Source organism: Cebus imitator, unplaced genomic scaffold, assembly GCF_001604975.1.
Source record: "Cebus imitator isolate Cc_AM_T3 unplaced genomic scaffold, Cebus_imitator-1.0 Scaffold152, whole genome shotgun sequence".
Taxonomy (NCBI): domain Eukaryota; kingdom Metazoa; phylum Chordata; class Mammalia; order Primates; family Cebidae; genus Cebus; species Cebus imitator.
Genome location: NW_016107467.1, coordinates 429704 through 447203, shown reverse-complemented (window position 1 = coordinate 447203; position 17500 = coordinate 429704). Strand labels below are relative to the sequence as shown.

General features: G+C 44.7%; 1 protein-coding gene across 7 annotated transcripts in view; it reads left to right on the top strand.

The window, feature by feature from the left end:
• The window catches only part of EIF4E3 (eukaryotic translation initiation factor 4E family member 3), a 73060-nt gene that overhangs the window by 16672 nt on the left and 38888 nt on the right, over positions 1-17500 (top strand). For 3 of the 7 annotated variants that reach the window (XM_037743762.1, XM_017543304.2, XM_037743760.1), the window contains exon 2: positions 9013-9160. The exons of 1 other annotated variant lie outside the window; for it this stretch is intronic. Coding sequence is in view for 1 of the 6 variants with exons in the window: in XM_017543303.2 (XP_017398792.1) it covers positions 12202-12368 (167 nt within the window). In the remaining 5 variants the exon portion in view is untranslated. Of the gene's footprint in view, positions 1-8443; positions 8564-9012; positions 9161-12185; positions 12369-16747; positions 16767-17500 lie in introns of those variants that run through there. 3 more of the 7 variants (XM_037743761.1, XM_017543303.2, XM_037743763.1) reach the window with 3 other exon arrangements.

Sequence of the window (17500 nt, the reverse complement as noted above, 5' to 3'; positions counted from 1 at the left end):
TTATACTATCATTCAGAATAGTTTTATTTTCATAAAAATCTGTGCTCTGCCTATTCATTCCTTCCTCTTCTGCAACTTGAACCTCTGACAACCACTGATCCTTTAACTGTCTCTATGGATTTTGCCTTTTCTAGAATGTTGTATTAGTTGGGATCATATGTATGTAGTTTTTCAGATTGGCTTCTTTCACTTAATAATATGCATTAAAGTTTCCCCCATCCCTTTTCAGGGCTTAATAGCTCATTGCTTTTTAGCAGTGAATAATATTATTCCATTGTCTGAATGTACCATAGTTTACTCGTCTACTCACTACTATGGGATATCTTGTCTCTTTTCAAGTTATGACACTTATGAATGTAGCTGCCATAAACATCTTTGTGTGGGTTTTTGTGTGGACATAAGTTTTCAACTCATTTGGGTAAATACCAAGGAGTATAATTGCTAGATCGTATGGTAAGAGTATATTTAGTTTTGTAATAAACTGCCAGACTGTCTTTCAAAGTGTCTGTACCATTTTGCATTCCCACTAGCAATGAGTGAGAGTTCCTGTTGCTCCACATCCTCACCAGCATTTGGTCTTGCCAACGTTTTGCGATTTAGACATTCTAATAGGTGTATAGTGGTATCCTATTGTTGTTTTAATTTGCAGTCCCCAGTGACATGCTATTAAGCATCTTTTCATGGTACCGATTTGCCATCTGTATATGATCAGCAAGATATTTGCTCAGGTCTTTCGTCTAATTTTAAAATGCAGTGTTCATTTTCTTATTCTTGAGTTTAAAGATTTATTTGTAGATCTTGGAGCTATGGGTATTTTTATTTGAATTATTATTATCTTAAGTGCTTGGACAAGAGTTTCATGGAGGCCTCAGTATTTTAAGCAGCAAAACATGAAAATGTTTTCTTATTTTTGGGAGGGAGGTAGAGAAATGATTTTCACTTGGAAAAAAAAAATGAAAAGATGTTCTCTTAGATTATTTTGATCCTGAAAGAACTTCAGGCTGCCTCTTAAGTAGATCTGTGACTTCATGGGCCCTCCATGCTATAACACCCTCCAGACAATATTAGTTTGTGCCATGTGTTTTTCAACAATTGCCTTATTAAGGAGCGGGAAGTTCCTGCTTACCACAGTATTGCCTTTCTTCATTAGGAATCTGTGGATTCACAAGTTGCTCTGCTGTTATCAGGGTGGTGACATTATACCTATCAGCAAGTCTCCTCAGCTTCCAGAGAACTGCTCTGTCCTGGATCATTCTACAGAAAAACTAATTACTCATTGTTCAGCACCCACCTATAAGTGAAAACATGCAGTGTTTGGTTTTCTGTTCTTGTGTCAGTTTGCTGAGAATGATAGTTTCCAGATTCATCCATATCCCTGCAAAGGACATGAACGCATCATTTTTTATGGATGCATAGTATTTCATGGTGTATATGTGCCACATTTTCTTTATCCAGTCTATCACTGATAGGCATTTGGGTTGGTTCCAGGTCTTTGCTATTGTAAACAGTGCCACAATGAACATCTGTATGCATGTGTCTTTATAACAGAACGATTTATAATCCTTTGGGTATATACCCAGTAATGGGATTGCTGGGTCAAATGGTATTTCTATTTCTAGATCCTTGAGGAATAGCCACACTGTCTTCCACAACGGTTGAACTAATTTGCACTCCCACCAACAGCATAAAAGTGTTCCTGTTTCTCCACATCCTTTCCAGCATCTGTTGTCTCCAGATTTTTTAATGATTGCCATTCTATCCTGCAAGATCTGCACATGTACCCCAGAATTTAAAGTATAATAATTATATATATAGAAAAACTAGCTACCAATGCTACTGAAGAAAAATATGTCCCATGATAGGTGGAGGTATTATATTATCTGATTTTCATTCTCCCATCCTTCACTATGCATCAATAGATTTATATCACGGGATTCATTTTCATTTTATGTCTTTTTGTTTATGCCCCAATTCTTTTGCAGGTAATTTTAATTCTTCATTTTATGAGAGTGAGGCTCTGTGCCTGTGTACTCCTATATAAAATAAAGGAAATGATTGTTTTTAATGCAGATTTGAAAGAAATATAATGGATTTCAGCTACACCAATTTCTCCCCATTTAGACGAGATGAACACCTAGTTAGATGAGGAACGTCATTCCTCATATAATTTGAATATATCCTGTTTCCATGACAACTTGTACTTACCAGTTTGCCTGGTAAAAGAAGTGCTTGAATTCTTTCTTTGATAAAAGATTTGACCCAACACTGAGGCTCCAGTTTTTTGATTCCAATAATTTCATTCCAGCTTGGGGCCAGTTTTCTTTTAACATGGGATGATGTTGAGGATTAGAAACCTAAAAACCGTTTTAGAGGTGATTTCACCTTCAAAATAAAAGGAGAGGACTCATAGGCCAAATACTAATGAGCATGGGAAATGAAGATACTTATGCAGGTCATAGTCATTTTCGGATATCTTCCAGTAAATTGAATCAACAGAGATGATGCAACAACTTATAAAGATGCTATTTGATTTGACAAAGAATGATTCAGTTATTTATTTCCATCTGGACATTATAATCAGTGGGCTTGTTTTTTTCACTGCTAATTTATAGCTTGCCTTTATGGGTGGTTTGTGCCCTCTAACTGCTGGATTTCAATTCTTGTAAGGAGTATGGTTTTATTAATGATTTTCCCTCAGAATGAAAAATAGGAAATTATTTGCATCATTAACTGTGCTTTTGCAAACTATGAAAAATACAATACTGCATTTAATTGACAAATTTATGTTTCATGTGTTATAAAATATTTTAGTCCAATAAGGCGGACATGACCCTTAGGCATTTTAGGAATGATAGGTACTCATCCCAAATTTAGGATAATTCACAGTGTATTTCTGAGTGACCTGGTAGGTTTTGAAAGGACAAAAGTGACTCAGCTGTCTCCAAGATCATTGTCAACCGCAGTATATATATTTGTGACATCAAATATTTGTGTAAAGCCATCTGGGGGGTACCATGTTCCTCATAGCCTCCATGAGAGCTCATCTTTTGTAGTGATGACCTGGTATGATCAATATGTGCATATTTTTAGCCTGGGAATAAAACACTATCTTACCACAAACAGTAAGAAAATTTGAAGCAAATACTATAAGGTGTAACCTGCCATTATGGGAATAATATGTAACAAATAAGAATGAACAGGAAAAGAGTGAAAAATTAACAGGATCTTTCTGTATTCTGAGTATGCAATTCCTGCTGATGGTAAAAGAAAAGAGATTGAGTGACTAAAGGGGTCTTATTGGCCTAAACACTGCAAGTGTCCTCATGTTTCCTAATGGAGCATTTTGCACAGTAGTTACAGTTCTAAAAATGTCATGTAATTATGATTTTTTTTTTTTAGAAAACAAATAATACAGCTTCATTTCCAAAACTGCTTTTTCTTTACTAAATTGCTCATCAATTGATAATGGCTTCCAAAACTTTAGTGTACTCAATTCTTAAGAAGTAAATGACTTATAAAATATTTCAATCTACACTTTAATGAATGTTTTTTAATCACAGAAGGATTTATTATTCAGATATTTATTGAGTTTCCAGCACATAAATTGTAGTTTATAATAGTCTCTGAGGACCTCAGAGGTGAGCTCCTCACCCCTCAGGAAGCTTGGGCTAAATATGGTACAGGGAAAGATGGTGCAGGGGATCCTTTTGCAGCCTGACTCTTCACCTCCTAATATTTGCCAAGTTAGCTTATATTTTCAGTATCAGGATTTCTCATGTCATAAACACGATTACTCCTGCTTAAAAATAAAGCTTTGGAAAGCACAATACACTTCCTTAGAGAACTGGCTTACAAAATGTTCCCCTAAATGATCTATGAACCGTAACTGAAAGCCGCAAACAAAATCTTATCCTAAAGCAGCTTCTTAGATGTGAAGAAGTGACTTGCTTGCCGCTGATTTATCCCACCAGGCGAGCAGTTATCAGCTCACAGTGGGGATTAGAGGCCTCCTGGATGGTTGCTGGAAATCCTCAGGAACAGGTAGCGCTCCAGGACCTGCTCCTTGCCTATCCACCATTCAGGTTTTCCCAGGACCAAAGGGTTTTCCAGGACTCAAGACTTTCAGTCCTCAAATCGGAACAGTCCTAGGCAAATTGGGACAGTTGTTCATTCCACCTGTCACTCGATCCCCAAAGAGCATACAAAGGAGGACACTCGTGTTCAAAGAGCAGAGAGATGTAGGGTTATCCCCTCCAGGAACCGTAATAAGGAAACGAGTCAACACTTGCGTAACTTTTTTTTTGGCTTATGGAAAGCCTCACCAGATGTTCCTGATTTGATGATCCTTCAGGCAGCAAGGCAAAGCAGGTGTTATTGACTCACTCATTTTTTAACTGAGAAAAAAAGACTCAAAAGAGGTTCACCGATTTGTCCCAAAGCACATGTTTTTGGACTTCCCTCTGATCACACTGCCTCCCTACTGCTCATTGTTTCCTCTCTTTTAAGAATTGCTGAAGACTAATTTGAGGCCTGCCGGCTCTCCCCTTCAGCCCAGTTTCTGATGTGAAGCATCTCTGTATCTCTGATTGATTGGCTGGCCAGGAATGTTCAGAACTACTCTTTGATAAGAAGCCAGTGATTGACAGAGTGTTTATTATAGGGTTGCACATGATAGCCACAATCATTGGTAAGAATCTAAGTGCCCAACAGGAGGAGTTGGTTATATGAATTAGTACTCCTCCAATCAGTGGAATTCTGTGTGGCCACAACAAAGGTCGTTTAATCAGAGTTCTTGGACTGGCCACAAAACCTCTGTATCTGAAATCACTGGGACTTTTTTTAAAACCAGGGAAGAGCTTGGTTACTTCCCAGTGCTCCTTTTGCCAGGATAAGGGATTTCCTCCTGGGAAAGTAGTTTGGGCACTGCCCAGCTATGTCTCTGGGACTCTGTGAATCTCCTGTCCCCATCTGGGGTGTGTTTGGTGATTGATTTCCTGTGAGGGAACTTTGCCTAACCCTTGAGGGATGGTTAGACAATTCGGATGGTCAGAGGAGATAAGAAAGGTCTCAGGCAAAAGTGTGGAGATACGAGTACATACGGTGTGTTTACCAAGTGGGGAGTAAGCCCATCATTGATTCAGTAAAGCTGGATCTCCCATGTGCCAGATACCGTGCTGTGAACCGGGAAGACAGTGGTGGGGGAGGTGGGCCCAGGCCTGTCTTCGGGAGCTCATGTTGTGGCAGAGCTGAAAACGCACCAAGAAATAGGGGCAAATCTGTTTGGAATATATATATTTCCATATATAGCTGTATCTCCAAATATATAGATTTAACATATATATTCCAAGTATATGTAAATATAGGTGTATAATTATATCTCTCTAAATATATTTTGAAATATACTTGCAAATGCATTTGGAAAGGTGGGTCGTGTAGACGATTTTAGAGGCTAGATTTCAGATTTCAGACCTCAGCCTGTGAGAAACAGGCAGCCCGTTAGGGCTTCTGAGCAAAGAAGTAATAGGACAAAGTGCTTTTTAGGAAGACCAACATGCCATCCATAAAAAGGATACACTGGCAGAGGAGAAAGACAAGAAATTTGGAGACAAAGTCACAGACTCTTCCTTTCAACCAGTATCTGCTGTATACCTAGTTTGTTTTCTTAATAAATATTGCTGGCATGCCAGCTGTGGACAGGGCCTGCACTAGGCACTGAGCATTACAAAGGTGGACAAGAGAGGCCTGGCCCTCCCCACTTGGACCGGATATTCTGGTTCGGAAGATGGGCAGTAGATGTATGCAGCTGACATGTGCCCTGAAAAAAATAATGAGGAAGGGGAGAAGACCTGCTTTAGAGTGAGGCCTAAGGTAGGAGAAGGAGTCAGCCATGCCAAGCAGAGGGACTGGCAGTTCTGGAGAAAGAACAGCATGTGCAGATGCCCTGTGGCCACAGAGAAGCTTTCAGGCAGGGGAGAGCTCAGCCATGCATTTGGAAAGGCAGGAAGGATCCAGAAGGTGCCAAGTACTGTTGGCCACCAGTAAGAGTCTGGGTTTTTTTCTGAGAGCAGGCGGAAGCAAACCAGTGTTTGAGAACTATTGTGCAGGCTGCTGTCTGGCAGCAGATGAGAGGGTCAGGTGTTAGAAGCAGGGAGGCTTTTGTAGTCCTCCAGGCCATGCTTGGCTGACTCAGGAGTGAGGACTGGGAGTGGATAGCACCAGTGAAAATAAAGAACAGGCCAGGCATGGTGGCTCATGCCTATAATTCCAGCACTTTGGGAGGCTGATGTGGGAGGATCACTTGAGGCCAGGAGTTCAAGACCAGCCTGAGCAACGTGGTGAAACCCTGTCTCTACAAAACTTTAAAATTAGCAGGGCTGGCTGGGTGTGGTGGCTTATGCCTGTAATCCCATCACTTTGGGAGGCCATGGTGGGTGGATCATGAGGTCAGGAGTTCAAGACGAGCCTGGCCAAGGTGGTGAAACCCCGTCTCTACTAAGAATACAAAAATTAACTGGGCCTGGTGGTGGGCACCTGTAATCCCAGCTATTTGGGAGGCTGAGGCAGGGAATTGCTTGAACCTGCGAGGCAGCGGTTGCAGTGAGCCAAGATCGCACCACTGCACTCTAGTGTACGTGGGCGACAGAGCAAGATTCCGTCTCAAAAAAAAAAAAAAAAAATAGCAGGGCATGGTGGCATGCGCCTGTAGCTACTCAAAAGGCTGAGATGGGATGATTGCTTGAGCCTGGGAGGTTGAGGCTGCAGTGAGCCGAAACTGTGCCACTCTACTCCAGCCTGGGTGATAGAACAAGACTCTGTCTCTAAATGAATAAATAATGATAATAAAAAGAAAGAAGGAAGACCAACACACAGAGTGCAGGCAGATCAGGACAAGAACTCTGTCTGCAGGTGGATGGATGTAGGGAGTTGGACAACAAACCTCAAGGCCACGTTTTCCAGGCTCAGTGACCACATGGACTTCAGTGTCCTCACTGCAAATGCTTAAAGCATACCATTTCCTTTACCCCTTTCTCTTCCATTAGCAGCTGTGAACAAGAGAGGCCTGGCGTGGCCCCTCAAAGACTTTCAGAGGTCCTTTGGAATCTAGATAAATAACACTGGTTGAGCTTTTCCTGTGTGCAACTTGCAAGGTGCATTAGACAATGTTTTCTTATAACATGGCTCAAAGCAGCCCCTTGAGGGCGCTCTTGTTATCACCTCTGTATCCCAGATGAGGATCTGGAGCTCAGCAAGGTCACAGGGTTTACCCATGGCAGGATCTTGGTTAGAGCGGGGATATGTCTCACTCCGAAGCAATCACTCTTGAACCACACTGCAGCCTTCCCTGACATGCGAGTATCCCAGAATAGTTTCAAGTCTCCCCCTACCTCTCCAAGCCATTGTTCTAGGACTGACGAGCTGCCAACACTTACCTTTGCTGGAAGCTTCAGTCAGAGCCTGTGCCCTGTACCTACAGGGACTGAAGACTGCCATCTAGTGGCCATTGCCTTCCTTTTTCTTTTCCTGTTAAAAGAAAGGAAAACGGAGTTCCCACATAAAAGACAGGCCTGCATATTTATGGAATCACACCCTGTAAACAGGAAACTTCTCAGTCTTAGAGAAGGAGCCCAGCAACATAAACAGCATATTGCCAATGAGTTCCCCCACCCATTCAACAAACATTTAAATACACACACACACACTCACACACACACACTCTCTCTCTCTCTTTCCCTCTCTCTCTCTCTCTTTCTCTCTCTATTGGGATGTGGGCTCCCTGAGACAAAAATTTCTTTATATTGCTAATGAACCTGCAGACCTTAGAACAGTGACATTTGCATAGCAGACATGCAACAAATATTTATTGAATGTGGAATGAATGAATGCCTGATAATTACAGTATCTTTACTATATCCCAGGCACTTGGCATGCACATTTTCTCATTTAATCCTAACGATAACTCAAGAGGTAGAGATCATTAGACCGTCCAGTCCTCAGACATGGAGACTGAGGCACAGAAAGGATAGGAAGCTTGCCAGGTTTAGGGAGAACTGGCTTTGACTCAGGTTTTCTGACATTAGAGATGATGTGTGTAACCACTGAGCATAGTGCCTCCTATGCACATCCACTACATGCCAAGTTTTGTCTGTGGCATCCCCACCATTTAGACAAGTGGTAGAAGTATCTTCTTTCAAGAAAAGCACTGTCCAGTTGCCTCCCATGTTCTGCCTTTATGGAGTGGAAGGCTACCTTCCCAAAGTGTTGAGACAGAGGCCATCAATGAAGGGAATGCCCCTAGATGACTCTGTGGCTGTGTGACTTCCAGTGTCCCTGAACCTCAGGTTCCTTGTTGGCAAAGGAGGAGACTGGGTTAGGACCCCTGCCTTCCCTTCCAGCGTCATCATTCTACTGTTCCTGTGACTCTCAGGGAGCGGATGTGAGTAGAAGAGAGAGGACCACTTGTTGCTAGGCAACCAGCACCCACCTCACCCATGTTGCCATGGTGATGATGAAAGTTGGGCTGATGGGATTTACCAGCTCCTGCTAATTGCATACGAGCGCTCAGGTCTCTGTCTCTTTCTTGCCTGCTTGCTTGCTCTGACTTTCTCATTCTTCTTGGAACTGTAGAGAGATTTCTCCCTCTCCTCCATCTGCAGCCCCCCTGAGGCAGCTCTGGTGCAATAGAAAGCAACTGGGAATGGAACCTGGCTGTGTCTCTGAATAGCTGTGTGACCTTGGGCAGGTTACCCAGCTTCTCTGAGCCTCTCTTTTCTCATTTGGAAAATGAAGGTGTTGGAATAGTGATCCCTGTCTAAGATTCTTCCCAGCTCTCAAATCCTTTGATGCCTAGGGAGCATGTCAGGGGAGCAGACCACACTGTTACTAGGCAACCAGCAGGCACCCTGCCCAAGTTGCCTTGGTGACTGGATGCTGGAGGGGAGGGGAGTAGCTGCTGCAGCTAATTGCTTAATTATTTATGAGTGCCTCAAGTCCTCTTGTTGTTTTCCTTGCCAGGGGCTGTGGGGTCACCTTCTCTTCCTCTCTTCTGCCACCCCAAGTCGTCTGTGTTGCGTGTTATGCAATGGGAGAGCACGTTGGTCCGGACCTCAAGCTACCCACGTTCTAGTCCCGCCTCTGTCATTTCCTAGAGCTGTGGCCTCGGGTAAGTCACCTCACCTCTCTGGGCCTCAGTTCCCTCATTTGTAAAGTGATGGGTTTGCTTAGATAATCCCTAAGTCCCCTTTCTACCTTGAAATTCTAATTCCTGCCATCCAAATCCCAGATGAGGGAAATTTTCCTAATTTATTATCTTCTAAGAATGATTTTAAGAGGAATAAAAATAATTAAGTCTCTTACACATATCAAACAGGAAGGGAATGAAAGTTGTGCCCGTTGTTCCCTCCTTAGCCATTTTGTCTTATCTCTTTTATTAATCGTAAGGTCATTTAAAGTTTATCTATTCATATATACCGCCTACTTCAAAAATAAACTTAAGGGGTTCACAGAGTAAGGTGTATATATGCTATTAGGTAATTAAAATAGAAATAGGAATCAATATAAAAATTATGATGCTTCTTCATTGGCTGATATTGGTGTGGTGATTGTACACCAAATGTAATTATGAGCAGCCTGGAAGCCAAAGCAAAAAGAGAGAAAGCTATATAATTGCTACTCAATAAAGAAAACTGCCAGACTGTTCCTAGTTCTAAATTCTGGAGGGAATTTTTTCATGTGGTACACATTCCCTTTTATAGAAACTGCAGATAAAAATTCTTGAATAGCCCTTTTTTGCTGCAGATATTGTTAAAGGACATAAGGAAGGAGCTAAACTTGACAGTTTGACTAGTTTTAATCATTAGAAAGCAAAACTTCCTCTCTACCCATGCCTTGGAATTTTATACAGATATGTGTCACTTAGTAAATATGAATTTTCAGAATCAACCATTATTTATAAATCAGCTATATATAAACTCATGTAACCACTTTGCAGAGCAATTTGGCAATATGTATCAGATTTTTAAATGCAGCCAACAATTCTTCTCCAAACTTATTCTGAGATTAGCTTGTGCAGATGAAGAGAGACATAAATATAAAAATACTTATGGTAGCATTATTTATATAAGAAAATGTCTAGAAACCACATAAATGTTGGAGGCTAGTGAATTAAATTATATTACTTCTTTACAATGAATTACGTTGCAGCCCTTAAGACAGAGTATATCTATATGTTTTGAAGTAGAAAAATCTTTAAGGATATAATATTAAGTGGAATAAGAAGGTGCAGTATTGGTATTAAATGCTTCTATTTCGTTTATAAAAAAAGATATAGATTTATAACTTATAAATCTAGATATATGCTTGTATGTGCATACTTGCATTTTTCTGGAAGAAAACTGTTGCCAGTGGTTTCCTCTGGGAATGAAGATTGATCGTCTTGGGAGGGAGACCTATTATTCACAGCTTGTTTTTACCATGTGGACTTGTTAGTGTTCCACGTAGAGAGGCAGGGGAGTCTGGCAGTTGAAAGTCTAGACTCTGGAGTCTGAATACCTAAGTTCAAATCCCAACTCTCCCACTTACTAGCTCTGTGACCTTGGGGTTATCTTAATCTTATCTCTGTTCCTCATCTGTAAAATGGGTTAATCGTATCTTCCTAATTGGTTTAAGAATTAAATGAGTTCATAAGGGTAAAGCGCTCAGAACAGTTTAAACAATGCCATATACAATGTTTCTTGGAAAAATAAAAAGAGCTATTAAGCAACAAGATAAATGCATCTAACCAAAAGCACCCCTGTATTTTAGTGTTGGATGGATTTCATAACATCTGCCATTCCTTCCAGCACTGTACGTTGTATAGAAGCTAACTTTAAACCAGGGGTTACAAAACAGCAGCCTTGGTTTTATTATTGTCATTTTATGTGACCTTGATTACCTTTCTGGGAGGGCATCTACTCTGGATTCATGACAGCCTATTATGATACAGTGAAGCCCCGAACCCATCTTATTTTGCAGCTCTTCCATCCCAGCGAATGCTCACGTCATGAACAGAACATGTTAGGCCATAGAGGAACTATCTAGAAATGCAAGAGTAAAGACGATGTCCATGCCAGTTGTGGCATGCATGTGTGTTCACATGCCTCATGCCTTTGCTTTTCTTTTGAAAAAGAAAGTGACAGAGACCTGGGGAGGGGCTGTGTTAGGAGGATCCCTCCTACTTTAGCCTCAGGAATCTCACAGCCTAAGAGACTTCCTGGGTGCTCAGGGGTACAGGAAGCAGAGCGCTCTGTGTTCACAGCTGCCGGCTTTCCTTCTCCCTACTGGCTGCTGCTTTGGGGCAGATCTGGAGAACTTTGGCTGATTTGGGGAAACGTCCTCTGAAGTTGGCCATACTTTAAGCCAGGTTTGAGGCCCTCACTGTGGTCACAGGGTGGCTCCAGAGGATGGGCTGGGGGCTCCGGCCCCTTCAAATCAGTGGAGTTAGGAAGTATGTCCTCACCAAGAGGAATGCAAAGCCCATCTGCTCCAACCTCATGCCCCAGTCATGGTTCTCCTGTTCGTTCTTCTGTCTCGCCCTTTGTTCTGTACTCGCGGGCACTGGAGCCTCTTTATCCATTTGGCCATCGGTTCCCCTCTCCATCTATCTGTCACATCCAACTGTGCTTCCATCTGCCCTCCATCTCTCCTTCCCTCCTCCAGCCATCTGCCAGCCTTCCCTCCATCCTTCTGACTGCTGGTATGTCTGTCCATCCCTCCTTCCCTCGCACCACGTGGGTCTGGGGCTCCATCCCCTGGCCCATCCATCCCTCCATCTGTCCCTAGCCTGCCGCTCCAGCCCGCTGCCCTTTTGCCTGGCTGCAGAGCCAGCCCGCAGACAGTTCCCCGGTCCCTCTCACCCCTGTGGGCCCTCTAGTCCGTCCCCGGCCGCCACTCCAGGCCGGGCCGTCGGTCCCCAACACGGGGCGCACGCCTGTGCGGGATCGGCCCCCCCACCCCTCCGTGGGCCTGTCTTTGTTCGGAGGCCCTGGCCCGGCAGTGCCTCCCACGGCCCCTCTGCGCGGCTCCCAGGCCCTGAGGGCGGCGGGCGGCGGCGGGCCCGGGGCGGGGCGGGGCCCACGGGGCTGGGCGGGGCGGGGGCCGGGGTGACTCAGCCGCGCTCGCCCCGCGGTCCGCGCGTCCGCCGGCCTCGCAGGCGGGGCGGAGAAAATGGCGCTGCCCCCGGCCGCCGCGCCCCCCGCCGGGGCCCGGGAGCCGCCGGGGTCCCGCGCCGCCGCCGTCCCGGAGCCGCCGCTCGGCCTGCAGCAGCTGTCGGCTCTGCGGCCCGAGCCGGGCGGGGTCCCGCTGCACTCGCCCTGGACCTTCTGGCTCGACAGGTGAGGGGGCCCCGGCCCCGCCGCCGCCGCCGCCACCGCCACCGCCGCTTTGTCTCAGCGCAGCCCGTCGCCCCGGCCCCGCTTTGCCGCGGCGCAGACCCGGGCTCCCCGCGCGTCCGCCCGCGCGCCCCGGGACTCGCCCCGCCGGGTCGGAAGCCAGCTTCGGGCCGCGCCGGGCGGCTGTTCGGCGGCCTCGCCTCCGGGCCGGGAGAGGACAGCGCAGCCCCAAAAGTTTAGGCAACACTTTCTCCCCCTGGTTCCCTTCCGAGCGGAGCGCTGCGTGCCGGCCGGGCGGTAGGAGTGGGTGGGCGAGCCGGGGGTGGCCGCGTCCCCGCTGCAGGGAGAGGGCTGTCCTGCTTACCCCGCGGGGCGCCTGGGAGCTCAGGACTCGACCTCAGCTGTGACAGCGCTCGGAAAAGTTGCCCATTCCTTGGGAGGTGTGCGGTGGTGCAATAATTACTGCTTGGTGGGCGCCCCCCACCATGCCCCGCCGCTGCTGCCGTGGACTCCTCTTCCAGTTCTTCTTCATCCGCTGGGCAGGTATTTCCCGAACACCTACAGTGGAGCCACACACCTGCTATGCGCTGCAGATTCAATAGTGAGCAGCAGCTTACCTTGTCACGAAGGGGGAGAATTACGGCTTTCTCACGGGGCAACCCAGGTCCCGTTCCCAGAAAGGCCCCCTGACTACCGTATCTAAAATAGAAACCTTGCTCCATCGTTTTGTATTCTCCTATCTGCCTTCTTTTTCTTCCTAATGCTTAATGCAGCCGGATTCTATTATACATGAATTTGTTTACTTTCTATCTGTCTCCCCAGCTCCTCAACACCTCCCCTCAGTTGAGGTTAAAAGAACAGTGGCTTTTTGTTTTTGGACATTTTGGACATAGAACTATGCCTGGCCCCTAGTAAGAACACCAGAAGTCGTTGACAAATGAATAGATGGATGAATGCAAAGCCCCGTCTTAGTATCTGTCCCTGCAGTAGGTGCCCAATGATGACACCTCAAGGTTGTCCCCAAGAGCATTTGGAAATTTTGATGAAGCCGTGTCTCCTCTGGCTAAGTGATAGGAGGAAATGTGTGACAGTGTTCTGAAAAGTTTGCTTACTACATACAAACCTGGTTTTAAAAGGCCTTGCATAAAATGACTGCAAGATTGTTCTAAAAAGTGGTATTCATCTTTTTTGGTGAAGACAAGTTCATTCTTTTTGGATTCTTATAGTACTCGTCTATAAAAATTGTCGTTTGCTGCCATTTTCTTTGCCGGAGACAAAAAAATGGTGGTGGTGGGGGAGATGGAGTGAGTCTCCTTCTTTCAGAATATTTTCACTTTCATTATGGGATGCTAAGAAAGCATTATACTGTCATAATGAGAGTGGTTTTGGCAGACCTTAGCAGAATGAGATCATGTGTGTGTTTGCATAGGTGGCCGTGGCTGTGCGATTGTTACCTGCTACCAGCTTTTAAGGTGTTAAACCTGGACCTGTGTTCTAAATTGTGAATACTGCTGACTGGTGGAAGCAGTATCAAGAGAGTTTCTTTTTAAACAGGTCTAAAATTAGTTTACATTGGTCTAATATGTCAATACTACAAATAACACAATCTTTTAAGACCAGTAGTTTAAGATTACAGTAACTTTAGTGAAAACACAAACTATATTTTACTATTGATTTACACAATTTTGTTCTCTGAAGGTCAATCATCAAATGAAATACATTATTGCCACAGTATCCAGATCTTTAACAGAAATGGCTGTATTAATTTAGAAATTATAATGAATTCCAATATTGTACATATGAATTCATTTTGCCTGATCAATCATCTCATAATTTTTATTGAACTTTTTCTACTTCTCTGGGAATCCATTACCTTTATATAGGACATCCCCCTCCCACTTGGGATTATGAATACCTTGAGTTCTAGAAGTTCATTAGTAACTTTCGCCTCAGGTAAACATTCTAGAGACTGATTAGGTTCTCAGGAGAGCCCTCCAAGGCAGCCTTCCCCGCAGCATAGTCAATGTCTCCCCACCAAGATGACATCAGTTTTTGAGTCCCATAGCACCCAAAGGCCTCTTGCTACCTAAAACTCCCCTTTGGTGACCTACCTCCCAGCCTGTCCTACCCTCCAGCCTGCTGTGTGCTGATGAGCAAGGCACCTAGCTGCCCCAAGCTTCACTTTCATTGTAAAATGGGATAGTCCTAGGATATCTCTCACAGGGCTATTCTGAGGATTAAATGAGAGCCATGATGTGCAACACCTAATGGGTGCCACCTGTCATAAGGCGCTTCCTAAGTGTAAACTACTAACATTGTCATTACCATGTTCCCCAGCTGCTAACTGCTCCCCACACCCACACCCTCCAGGAACATTCTCTGGAGCAGCTTGTCTGAATTCCGTGTTAGGAAGCCAGAAACCTAAATTCATTCCCCACACTGGATGAATTGCAATACTCCTCGGTAAAGTTATTAGTATTTTTAATAGTCAACTCCAGTAAGTCCTTAATTGGTTAAAAAATTAGACTGTATGGCTAAGGATTTCAGCATTTGAGGAAGGTAATTTTAGATTGGGGGTATAGGATGAAGAGTTTTTCTCCCCTTTTCTGGACATTTAAAACTATCCTGTCTTGATTCTTGGAAGCCACTGTGGGTTATGTGTCTCTGACTGCTTCCTTTTGATCTCATGGTGACCCTCTTCCCTCTGAGTTTTTTTTTGTGCAAGACTCAGGCCTCACTTCCCAGTGCCATTTGCACCAGGGATCTCATCTAGTCACAGTGCTTTTAGGTCCACCTGAATTCTGATGACTCCCAAAACCTTACATTCATGTATCCAGTGCTTCTTCCCCTTTGTCTCCGTGCATATCTAATGTAATAAACAATCAGACTCAGTGTGTGCCGAACCACCTCGTCAACTGCCTTCCCAAACTTGCCTCCTTCCATCTGTATCTCAGATAAGAGCAGTTAAGAGCAAGTCTATCCTTCCAGTTGCCCAGCCTAAAAATCTAGGAGTAACCACCTCCCACCCCTGCTCCCAGAGCAAAAGCCAAAGGGCTTACAGTAACCCATAAAGCTTTGCAGCCCTTCCTGCCCCACCCATGACCCTATTCTTTCTTGTCAGCCTTCCTCCTGAGATGCCCTTCTGCTCATCTGTTCCCTTACTCTTTCTCCATCATCCCAAGCAGGGACCTTAGCCACTGATGCTCCCTACTGCTTGGAGTGTTCTCGCCTCCATCAGTGCTTGCCCTCCTTGCCTGGCCTTCAGGCTTCTGCTCACATGGCAGTTTCTCAGACATTCCACATTAGTCCGTTCTCACACTGCTACAAAAAAATATCCAAGACTGGGTAACTTACAAAGGAAAGAAGTTTAATTGATTCACAATTCCACATTGCTGTGGAAGCCTCAGGGAACTTAGAATCATCGTAGAAGGCAAAGGAGAAGCAGGCATCCTCTTCACAGGGCAGCAGGACCAAGTGAGTGCAAGCCGGGAAAATGCCAGATGCTTATAAAACTATCAGACCTCATGAGACTCACTCACTGTCATGAGAACGGCATGGGGAAGCCATTCCCATAATCCGGTTACCTCCACCTGGTCCTGCCCTTGACATAGACGGGGATTATGGAGATTGTAATTCAAGATGAGATTTTGGGCAGAGACACAGCAAAACCATATTTTGTTCTCTGACCACTGTTATGAAATGGCACAAGCATCCTGACACACACCCCCCAGGCCCCTGACCCTGTTATACTTTCCCCATATCATTACCATCACTGACTGGTCTTCTCCCAGTAGGATGTAAACTTCATGATGGTAGAGTTCTCATCCCGGATGCCTTGTCCTTCGCTCCTGGGTTGGAACCTAGCACAAGCCAGCCTGCACTGAATACCAGGGTGTTGTTGAATTCCACCTGCAGTGACCTTACCTTCTCCTGTGATGGCTTCATTACTCTGCTTATCATTTGCAAATCTCCATCTCCAGCCTTTAGCTCTCTTCTGAGTTCTGGGCACGTGTCTGAAAGCTGGGAAAGTCCACAGCACTTCAAATGCAGTACTGATTCTTCAGTGACTGAGCTGATTTCTCTCCTTTCTTTTCTGCTAACCACGTGTTGGTTAACCATCCCGCCATACTTCCAGCTTTTCAGAATTGGAATTTCCATTTGATTCTTGAATCTTCTTTCTCAAGCACCCTACTCCATCCAGTTCTGTACTTCATACTGTTAACTACCCTAGGAAAACTTGCTCCAAGTCTAAGCCATTTTCTTCTCTGTGTCCTCTCTGCAGGTTCTGGTTATGTCTAGTTCCAGTTATCCCCCAGCCTGCTCTTAGCTTCCTGCCTGCTCCCAAGCTCTGCTCCTCTCCAGGCATGCCCCACCTGAGCTGGCATGGTTAGCTTTCCAAACGTACGCCTTCTCTTGTCATTCCAAAACTGCTTCTCCCCGCTCGCCTCCACAGCAGCAGATTTTTACTTTGTGTCTCTTACCACCTAAGAGGGCCTCTGTTGTAAGGTTGTGTGATCCAGACAGTGGGGATTCTGGATCTCCACCACTACTTCCACCAGAGCAGCTTTGAGAGGTGGTGGTAGGGTGGTTTGTTTTTAGAAATGGGCCCCTTTAGGCTGGGTGTGATGGTTCATGCCTGCAATCCCAGCACTTTAGGAGGCAAAGGAGGGAGGATCTCTTGAGGCCAGGAGTTTGAGCCTAGGCAACATAGCAGTACCTTGTCTCTATTAAAAAAAAAAAAAAATTAGCCCGGCATGGTGGCAAGAGCCTGTAGTCCCAGCTACTTGGGAGGCTGAGGTTGGAGGATCCCTTGAGCCTAGGAGTTTCCTTGAGCCTGAATTTGAGGATGCAGTGAGCTATGAGCGCACCACTACACTCCAGCCTAGTTGACAGAGTGAGACCCGGTCTCTAAAAATACATGCATATGTACATATATATATGCATGTATATGAAAGGACCCCTTTAGTTTCAATAAAAGATTCTTTACCTTTTTTTTTTAAAGGAAAACTATGGACTTATAGATTATGGTATAAATTCATGTATTGCTTTTTTAAATTGGAAACTACCTCTTAAAATATAAGATTTATATATATAAATATATATATATATATATATATATGTGCGTGTGTGTGTGT